Source organism: Tachypleus tridentatus, chromosome 13 (genome assembly GCF_004210375.1).
Source record: "Tachypleus tridentatus isolate NWPU-2018 chromosome 13, ASM421037v1, whole genome shotgun sequence".
Lineage (NCBI taxonomy): Eukaryota > Metazoa > Arthropoda > Merostomata > Xiphosura > Limulidae > Tachypleus > Tachypleus tridentatus.
In genome coordinates this window covers 8006264-8017559 of record NC_134837.1, presented here as the reverse complement: position 1 = coordinate 8017559, position 11296 = coordinate 8006264, and the positions used below count along the sequence as shown (strand labels likewise).

Sequence of the window (11296 nt, the reverse complement as noted above, 5' to 3'; positions counted from 1 at the left end):
ATGTGCAAAAATGATACCATCTAAATGTGTAAATATGGTAGAGACCAATCCCAAAGAACTCAAACCATTAATTAATGCTTTTGCCAAGTACTGACTTAGAGGGCCTGAATACTCACACAATCACCAAATTTAGTAGTTTTTTGAAAGTTTTACTGATATTTAACATCCTTCACAAATAACAATAAGTTTGATCATTAGAGACATGTATAAAAACAAGTTCATTAAAAAAAATTGTTTCACATTATTTGTATTTCATTAAAATAGCCCAGTGACTGCATTCTCAAGGGAAAACATGGCTATAACATAACAATATCCCTGCTTTGTGAAGATGTTATAATGCTATAACAATACTATAGATGTAGCTTCATGATAATGACTGTCTTTATTGACAAACAAATATACAGAAGTTTTAACAATGTTCCTTTAAAGAAACCAACAGGCATACTATTGTAACAGGTCTTTAAATTAAGACAAATAAATAAATAAAAAAAAAACATCTTAAATTTGGCTACTAGTTTCAGTTCTTTTAACCTACCTGCAAAACATTAAAACTATTTCTGAAAAATGTTAAAGATGAAATATTTTAATAAAAAGTCCTGTTTTAGTATTAGTTTTATTACAAGTGCATTTTTTTACAGGAACATTCAACTCATGCTGCTGAATAATTATGTTTGAGGGAAAAAAAAAAGACAGCAAACCCACTGTTTTATTTTTGAAAGCTACATAACTGCTATTAGTTACAAAAAAATAGTATCTTACATAGCACACCCTTTCAAGCTGTCTCTACAAAAGACATCTAATGTGCTTTCACTGATAAAAAAATTTAATAACTTGAAAAAATATGTTTATATACCAGAAACATCACAAAATATTACTCATATTTTCAAACAAAATCTGTATAGTACACACACCAATATAAAATTCGTTCCAAAATTACAAATGAGACTGTTTATCAAGGCTTCCTTTTAATAACATAAGAAAATATTACCTTTGTACTGAGTTTAATTTTCAGGAAGGAACACAACAATAAAGTACTCCTGGGTAAGATAAATTATTCACACATAATACACTGGATTCTGCATATTCTGATTTGTATGAGCAACTCAATAAAGCCGTTTTGGTGCAGTACTACTGAAAGACACTAGGCTAACCAGGACAATGCTGAAATTGAAATTCAAATGAAATCCAAGCAGGGTTTACTGAAACAAACCTTCATTTATTACTACAAAAATTCCCAAAGAAAGCTGATTAAATTTTTTCCCTTAAGTTCTGAAAATACCAATACATTTTTTAGACAAAAAAAGAATTTTAACAAAACTCATACTGTTAACCCATTCATGTTACACAGTCAATACCAATATATTTTATGATATAATAACAAAATCACTAACATCAAAGAAATTAAATCACCATAAATATATTTGGAATTTCTTCTTAGAGCAAGAGCAATTTATCGAAAGAAAGAAAAAAAAAACACCAATTACAAAATGTATACATGTACAATCAATATTCAAGGCCTTACTTGGATAAAACACCATTAAAACCACATATACAGTAAAAAGCTGCTTAAAATACACTCAAGTTAAACAGGTTCTAGTTCATATTTATATATCTAAATTCGCAACATCATTAAGAGCACCATAACAGGAAAAGAACTGCCATGAACAGTCACTTGCTTGAAATAGGCTACTCTCTGCTTTTGCTGATAATCTACGATCTATACTTGGGCTCTTTGTTGGAGATATCACTGCACATCCCACAAAAGCCTCAATTACAACCTCTGTATGATCTCCAAAATTCAAGGAATACTCTGTCAGATGGTAATGTGGGTCTATAACAGCATGATAAGATGTACAGTGGTGTGTTATGTCCATTTCAGCCTGGGCACGAGAAATAAAACTTGCTGCAAAACCACAACCATTACATTTAAACAGCCATTTTGTTGGTTCCTTCTGAAAATGTGGAAAGTTTCTGTCTCCAGTGGAGAAAAACTTAAATGGTGAAAGTGGGGAAGCACTACAGTTTGGCTCCTGTATGGGAATTCTACACTTTTTTGCTGATGAGAGAAGTGGTGAAATGTTATTGGTAATGGGTAAATATCTTTCACCTTCAGAAAATTTCAAGCACTGACCAGCTTGGAGATTATCATGTACACCTAAACTTGTAAATGACAACAAATTCCTGGGAGTGTTTATCTTCTGGGAACTATTAAGTATCCCTACTGTGTGTTGGTCTCCCACAGAACTGTGTGGCATGTAGTGAAGATTGTCTGTTGACCCTTCAGTGGCTATGACTGGCTGGTTGATTTCAAAATGTTTCAATTTCTTTTGTTTGTTATAAAAGTGACTTGAATTACAGCTATACAAGCTATTGTATCTGGTTTTCTGGGAAGCTCTTGAGGAATGTCTGACCAGATGACTATTAAGACAAGTACCAACCTTCAAAGTACAAGGGTTCGAAATGGGAGGGACATCATCTCCAATGCATATATTTGTTTCCCAATTTGTTGCACTAATGGGCTCTTGTTTCTCCTTATTTTCTACAGAAATTGGTGTCTGTTTAATAGGAGGTGACAGATAATTATTACTAATTCCATATTTGCAACATTTACTACTTCTGTTAGTGCTGTTGAACACGGTAGTTTGACTGTTTTCCCAAAAAAGCTACTTCTTTTTGATTTTTCAGTAATTTTCGAGCTGTGTTCCACCCATTTGAAACTGGAGTTTTTACTGTATGTGCTGGCAAATGTTGAAATACAACTTTAGATCTATATCCTGAAGTTAAACCATTTCTCAATACCTTTACACTGCATTCATTATATTTAAATTTAGTTTTGAGCTTTTCAAGTTCCTTTGCTATGTCAATAAGTTTTACACAGCAACGAGGCAGCTTTAAGACTGTAATCTGTTTGCGGTGGGACATGGAAGAACTAAACCTTAAAGGTAGCCAAGGTTTCTTGGTATGAGTATCTTTTGTTTCACTTGACAGACTAGATAGTTTTCCTAGTAACTGTTTAAATAACTCTTTCTTGGGATGGTCTAAGAATGAATAAGTAAAGCTTAAGTTACTTCCTAAAGCTTCCGATTCATTTTGCTCTTCTCTATTTACTATACTGTGTTTATTCATCTGTTCAGTAGTACTACTATGGTCAGAGGTCTTTGAAAACATCTGAGTTTTACGATTTTTGTTGAGAACGATAGTCATGGCTATGTTCAAACAAACATCACCAATAAAATTAACGAGAAAAAAAAAGTATTATTTACTAAGTCTTTTTTTCAATGAGATGTTTTAAATATACAGAATAAATATTTTTGTGTATATCAAAAATTAAAATAATAATTTTAACAGCCTTAGTGCCCAATGAAAATGCATCTTGTTTAGTTGTGCAAGATGTAAAAATATTAAAAAGACTGTTTTAACTCATAAAATTATACTTGGATAATAAAAAAAAAGCTGTCATAAGTATACAGCAATATACATTGGTACAATATGAACCTAAGATTAATTGTAAAATCTGTGATACAAATAAAAATCAACATGTGCAAATTATCTCTATAAAAAAAATATATAAAATCTACACTGCATGGAAACAAAACTATTATTATAGTGCATGTGCAAGAATAATGTTTAATTCTGTAATGAAATACATTTATCTTGATAGGAGCTTCTACAGTAATCATATACATTAGTTTTGTTATGCATCAAATGCTGCCACCTGTAGCAATTATCTTAGTTCCACAGTGTGAAAGTAAGAAACATGAGCAGAAAACAAACTTTTGGCATCAAAACACAAAAATATAGACCTTTTTTAGACCTTATATTTTAGACAAATATAAATCATAATGTTCTGTACATATATTTGTCATTCCTGAACTATATTTACTGTTCTCTGGTAGGCAAGTTAGATGTAGACGTTTCCTACTAAATGCTGCAAGAAATGAAACTTTCTACAATATGTCTTCAGGAGTGCTAATAAAAAAATCAGCAGCCAATTTACCTTAAAATGTTTCCAAACAAAGTACTGCCTCACAACAAACAAGACTTTACACTGGAAAAAAAACAGCCCACCAATAAAATCAGTTTCCCAGTTCAACAATCATTAAAATCAAGGCATCTCATTCTTCATAATATCCAAATATTTATATCTACTTAAAATACAAACAAGAAAATAAGACTTTTCCCATGATTCAGCTGAGAGTAAGTTCTAAGTGCCCCATTTTGATCCTCAAACTAAAATCTTAATACTTCAACCAGTACTCATAAAATAGTGTGTATAAACTCAAAACCACAGACTTAAAAGCTTGCCTTTTATCATCTCCTAAATGAAAAATTAAACAACTTTTTATTTAGCTAAGTTTATAGAGTTATGTTAAAAACTTTACAAAATAAAAATAATATACTAAGATACTACACCACAATTGTTTATATAAAGTGTAGTCAAAATTTGACCTTTAACACATGCACAACAGGGTGAAAGTGTATATGTCACAACCTTTTAAATGATTAGATTCAAAAGTTAATTAAGTATTTTATTATCAATGTATGTAAATATATTTTATGTTAAAATATAGTTTACACTTCTAAAAGTAATCTTAGTTAAGTTTTAACCCTTTAATTTCAAAAGAAAATTCTCAGTCTTCTCACTTCTGTGTCAAATGTATTTGCACTTCAATTCCTCTATTTCGGAATGTTCTAAAATCAGATATAAAGCTGGTGAAACTTACAACCCAAAAGAAATATGAACTACCCACATTGATAAGCAAGAACATAAATTTTGAAACTCTGACTTTGTTATTTGCTGAGATATCAATAAATTTCTTAAACCCATTACAGAAGTCCCATCCATCCTTTCACACATCTCAAGAAAATTACTTAAATCACACCTACATATCTAAAATGCATATTTTAAAGCTACACAAGTTTCTATTTTAATAACTACTAGTGAATATAAAAGTCATCTGGGCTTCATGTTTGTGTTTGTAACAAACAACTAATGGATTTGCTTGTTTGTTTGTTTTGAATTTCATACAAAGCTACATGAGGGCTAGCTGCATGAGCTTATCCCTAATTCAGCAGTGTAATACTCGAGAGAAGGCAGCTAGTCATCACCACCCACTGTCAATTCTTGGGCTACTCTTTAACCAACAAGTAGTGGGATTGACCGTCACATTATAACACCCCCACAGCTGAAAAGACGAGCATGTTTGGTGTGACGGGGATTCAAGCCCAAGACACTCGGATTACGAGTCGAACGCCTCAACCACCTGGCCATGCCAGGAGCCAACTAATGTAGTCTTGCTGAGATTTACTGCTTTTGACAGAGGAGAATAGTCCAAAGTATAAGGCATCAGACCATAAAATTAAAAGAAGGCAAACATTAACAGTTGAAACTTTGGATTTAATAGCATTGAAAATTTCACAAAAGGATACATTCAAAGAATTAAAAAGATGCTGTTACTTTTATACCATGTTTTCCAACTTTTTATTTCATTGTACATTAAAAACTTCACTAAAGTTAGTGTCAAAACAAAGAAAATAATAGGCAAAAACAAAACTTTAACAAAAACTTCTGATATTCACTTAAGATGTTCTAGAGGTTGGTCAAATTAAATACAAAAACTGTAAGATGAAATTAAGTATCTTTATTCTTAATATGAAAATTACCTTTCACTCAATGTTTACTAAAAGTTTACCAAATTCTAGTAAATTCCGCACTACAATGAATATTACTATGTGCAACTTCATAGAAAATGGGTTGGTCTAAACCCTAAGGGAACGAAGCCAAGCTCATAGAGTTGACATAACAAATGGACTAAACCACATGGGAAACAGAATAAAAACTTACTATAAAGATTACTTAATCCTTCCTCTATCACATTTCTGATACCCAAGTAATGTTATGTGAATAGAAATTTGATGTGAGCCAAATACACAGGCATCAAACATCAATGATGCCAGTCCACATCACTAAATTATGTATGTATATAATTCTTATGAAGTATAATCAATCCTCCATACAGCTATTCTCCTGGTCTCATTCATTATCCTTTTCTTATGTGTTGTTAATTCTCAGTTCTTACTCCATGTAAAAGAAGTTCTTAAATTTTAATGCCACTAGAATGTTATGTGCTTTGCCTCCTAATTGAAATATAGTTCTGAGGATTCACTAGTTCAAAATGTAGAATTTCAGTTTTCTTCAATGCTGTTTTTTTTATATAAGTAAGAAAACATGCTTACACATTGTTCACTAAAATACAAAAAACAGACACCTCATTATCAGCAAATGTTAACTGTTAGTATCATTTTATACTGGTTATAAATAATGTCATAAATATCATAGAAAACTATTGACAAGTTGCAAAAAAGAGGACACAACAGGTGGGTGTGGCAAATGGGTCCAATTTTCTAGTTTCAGTCTCCATAAGCAAATAAGCAGGAAGGCTATAAAAATTATGCTTTGCCTGAATAATATGTATATCATAATGAGTAATTTATATTAAATTGCATACTTTTTAAAAAAGGTAGTAAATAAATTAGAGAAAATGAAAAATCCAGAAAGCAAATGTCACTATTTTTATACCAGGGGAGATTAAAAATGTTAAAAATATTTCTTTATGTAATAAAGAACTTAATACTAAAATAATATTAAAATTTGATTTATTAACTATGTTTTGATGTCAAATTTATTTGTATACAATGATAATAACCTATTTTAATTAGAATTTGAATGTAAGTCTGTAAAAGGTTGTGACATGCACACAGTGACCTACCGTTATTAAAGGTTAAAACCACATTTATTTCCACAAGAGAAAGGTGTAATAACTCTTTATCAACGAGTTATATCCCATCTTTATTTAAATTTGTATTACTGTTTTCATAAAACAGGATTAAACCTTTAAAAACACGAAAAAAAAAGTTTGTTATTTGTGGTGGCCTAATCTTTTCTCTTGTCTGTTTTGAATATAAAACAATATTTCATACAATATGGAAATAATTTCTCACCTGTCTGTAAAACTCTTAACCTTTCACGACGTTCACGAAAACTGAAAGAGTACAGATGAGAAGAACTTTGACGATTATTTTTTAAGGGACGATAAGTGATTGGATATTTTGTTAGCATATCTCTGCTCCTCAAATGTGGAAATTTGTGTATGTCGGAGTGAAGGCTAACCACAGAAAATTTACAATACTTTTCACATTTGTTAATGCTCAGAAGAGAAGAATTTTGTTCAACCAATAAATGTTTATTAAGACTAAGAACCTGTTGGCCAAGAGGGGAACAAAGGTCTACGTATTCAAAGATCCGATTAGCATGACTGTGATAATTTAACTTTATCAAATTTTGTAACTGAGAAGTGGTATCTGTACGAGAAATCTTTCTCAATGGAAAAATTTGTTTTAAACTTTCAAAGTCGCCCTTGTCCACGAGAGATTTTTCCATCAAGTTGAAAGCCCGAAGAAACGAGTTCTGATCTATGCACTCATCTGAAAGGTCTTCACAGAAATAAAGTGAAGAAGAGACAGTTGATATGTCTGATGAAGTATCAAAAGTGTCTAGTTTTTCTGGGTAACTGTAACAAACATCAGAAAAAAATTTTTTTTTTCAACTTCTAAAATTACACAAATACAGAACAATATTAAGAGAAAGAAAAAGATGGTAATTTTACTTTGTGTTTCATATTTTTATTTAACTGGTACAAAGTAATAATGGTTTACATAATACTTTTTGGAATAATTTAATAAATGCGAATGGCTTCTAATGAGCTTGAAAATAAAACCTTTTGCAAATTAGTACCTGAGAAGCACAGATTTCCTCAAAATATTTCTTACAAAATGTGAATACTCACTTTTCTTCATATGAAAACAGTATACTACCCAGTGATGAAACACAAACTGACACTGGAGGGTCCCTGCTAGGATGGACATGCATACCCTGTACTCCATACCCGTCTCTTCCTTATTTGTGAATATAAAACAAAGAAACAAAATTAGTACAAATAACCAAATAAACAGAAATTCTAACATTAATTTCCCAGTGTGAATAACAAATGTATCACTTCCAATTAATTCTCAAATGTAGTTAATGCTAAATTAACTAAATTAAATTGCTTTTTTTGAAGTTTTATAATATATTTGTTCAGAGCTCTTACATAAAGAAACTAGCATAAGCAGCATGTGTAAAGATGACTCCAGATAACATACATATTTATTTGTTAAAGCTATTAACATTTGTCTTTAAGCATTTTACATATTACAACTGTAAAAGGAAAAAAAAAATTAACAAAGAATACACATTGCCATAATATTTATGTAAAAGACACAACTCTTTCAATTGACAATTACTGTTTAAAATAATCAGCTTGGTGTCATGAACATACCTTTATTATGTAAACTGTTTAAAAAATGTCAGGTCTTTATGTTTCTTTACAATACTGCAAGCATGTAAACAATGTGAAAAGTAGATGGTCTTGACTGGAGTCTATTGTCATGCTACAAGGCTAAATGAGTAAGTTATACCTTACATCATTGTGGTTTATTACTATGCTTTTATTATAATCCACATCAAATGACTCAACTAATAACCAAAATGGATGTAGCACAATTATTTTTAATGAACTTTCATCTTTAAAGTAATATCTAATTAATAACAATCAAAAAATTATTTATAAAATGAAATTTGATACAAGTTTTAAAACAGCTGTGTTCAGCCAATGAATCATTTTGTTTCTTTTTAAACCCTTCTACTTATATCCTATTTTATTACATACTGTACCATCCTAGTTTCTGCTAAAAGTGATTTTCAAAAAGGATGTTATACTACACTTGTCAGTTGAACAAGGATTCTCAAAAAATAATAAATTTACCAACATTATATCAAGAAAAGAATAGACAGATTAATTTTAAACATTGTGGTTCACAGGGATATGTAAACTTTTTATGAATGAGGTTTGTTCCTGGTATATCAGTAATGACTGTTTTTAAAAATTCATAGTCAAAGTTAACATTTAACTTACTATATTTTTTGCAAAATACAAAATTCTACTTATGGTGTTATCAGAATAACCTAATGATTATTACTAGGTTATAAAGTACACAACTTGGACCAGGCTTTTATGAAATTTTCATTGATTAATAGCGTAATATAAAATTAAAAATCCGCAAGGTCTCCCAAAGCTAGTAGGAATATGTTAAATATTCTCTCTTAGTATGGACAGGGGTGATACTTTTCTGATTCACTACCTACGAGAAGGAGGGCTGTTTATCTCTTTTAAATTTATTTGGTCAAACATGAGAAATAGATTTGGCTGCCAAAAAATCACTAAGACTAGTAAAAATTTTTAAGAAGGCAAGGGAAGATAACCAGTTTTAGTGGCTTTGAAATTATTCAACATTATAACAAAATTACCACATGCATAAACTTTCTACACATACATGTAACAGATTTACTGTTTTAAATGTATTTCAATACCAATGCTTATTTCTGTATAGTTTTCTTTTTTGCCTGTAATGTATATTCTTAATTGTGTATTGAACAAGTCCCACTTGTCTCCGAAATTTGTAGAAAGTTCTTGAGTGTAAAAATCAACAATACTTGTTTGGCAAAAATGCACAAGAATATTGTTGAAATATCTACAATCTCACATTATTACTATAAAAAGTGGCTAGCTGAGAGACAGAAGGAAAGTATTACTGAACAGCTACTGTCAGTGTGCTATTGGCCTAGGAGGCTATAATTCTGACTAGCACCTGTTAATTGGAAAACTACAGAATTTGACCAGGAACACTATAAATTTTGAATATTACAAACCATTCAACTTCATTGAATAACTTTGGACATTATAATTTTTACAAGGACATTATATATCTTCTTCAGTAAGAAGTGAACTTCTAACGGTGGAGGTTAGTCAAAAGAGACGTTAGCTTAAGCGAGATGCAATAATATCAACTCAGAACAAACTTGCTTGTCATAGACTTAGATTGTCAATAAAATATTCAGTTCTAGACCTGATAAAAGACTCAGTATTGTCCAAGTTTGTAAAACCATTATATATAAACAATCATTTGTAATAACTATTAGTAATAACCATTTTTATAAATTGTATTGTTTTTATGTTTGTATATTAAAATACAATCTGTTAAAAAAGGAAATTGTGTGTATCAATCTTGTTGGCAAATAACAAATTTAATACATGTTAATATTTAATTAACTACTAAGCTCAAATTCAAATTTCCAGTTATTTGAGATAGTAATACACAGCTTAAATAGTGTAATAAATCAGATAATCAACCAAAGTAAAATTATAGTACACAACTTAGAATAAACATTGCTTTTGCAGTGTGTGTATATATACACACATAACTAGCTCGAAGTACCTATGAGTAACCATTACAGCAGTAAAACAAGACTTACAACAAATATATGGTTAACTCTCATTCTGTGTCAACACTGTGATTTAAAGATACCATCATTATACACTTTCTCCCAACTTATTTAAGTAAGTTACTCATTGGTCTTAATAACTAAAACCTACACCAGTATTACTACTTGATTTTCACTTCTGCATTTTCATATATGTACTTCTCAAATACTCAAAATCTTTCCTTTAGTTTTTGCTTTTGCCGTCAATAAAATGTGATCCAAAATTCTAAATATATCATTTATTCTAACATATCAGTAATTCTACATTCTCTCAGATTCCATGTGGCATATTACACAAGTATCAGGAATCCTTCCAAAACCTCTGCTTTTCCACCTTAATTTATATTTTATTGAGAGTTGCAGTTGTAACAAAAATTCCATTGTGGGAAGATGGGTGGAAAGGTATTTCAGATGCAAGTACCTGCTTGAATTTCATTTTTAGTTTTGTAACTTCAAAATTTAAATCAGACAATCTTATCTCTAAAATTCCTAAAGCAATAATAACATCATTGAACAGAAAGTGGAAACTGATACAGAAAACCCAATAAACCTATAAATTACATGGTAAGATAATAACCTAGAATACAATAATGAAGTAGATGATTCAAAATCCTAGATGAACTAGATGTTTAATAGACATAAGCTGAAATTTGTATTTTTGAATGACCCATTTCAAAGCCAAGCCTGGACTGTCGGTCATTTGTTTGGATTTACGTAGTTACAAACATATTCGTTATGTATTAAAAGTATTCTCTTTCAGGTACTGAAAATATAATGAATATCGGTCTATCTGCTGCGTCTAAGGAGGGGAATCGAAACTCTGGTTTTAGCGATGTAAATCTGAAAATGTATCGCTGTCTCACCAGAGGACGTCAT

General features: G+C 30.5%; 1 protein-coding gene across 6 annotated transcripts; it reads right to left on the bottom strand.

The window, feature by feature from the left end:
* Positions 1–359: 359 nt before the first annotated feature.
* LOC143237088 (uncharacterized) lies at positions 360–11030 on the bottom strand. 6 transcript variants are annotated; one of them, XM_076475943.1, is made up of 4 exons: positions 9809–9988; positions 8379–8498; positions 7848–7956; positions 360–7571 (listed from the first exon to the last, which is right to left on the bottom strand). In XM_076475943.1, the coding sequence occupies exons 3-4, from the start codon at positions 7928–7930 to the stop codon at positions 6935–6937; spliced, it is 720 nt and encodes a 239-aa protein (XP_076332058.1). In that variant the 5' UTR covers positions 7931–7956; positions 8379–8498; positions 9809–9988; the 3' UTR covers positions 360–6934. The 6 variants fall into 6 exon arrangements, with proteins under 6 accessions (XP_076332058.1, XP_076332062.1, XP_076332061.1 ...); XM_076475947.1 differs by having other exon boundaries at positions 9809–9932; XM_076475946.1 differs by lacking the exons at positions 8379–8498; positions 9809–9988 and adding an exon at positions 10533–11030.
* Positions 11031–11296: the final 266 nt, after the last annotated feature.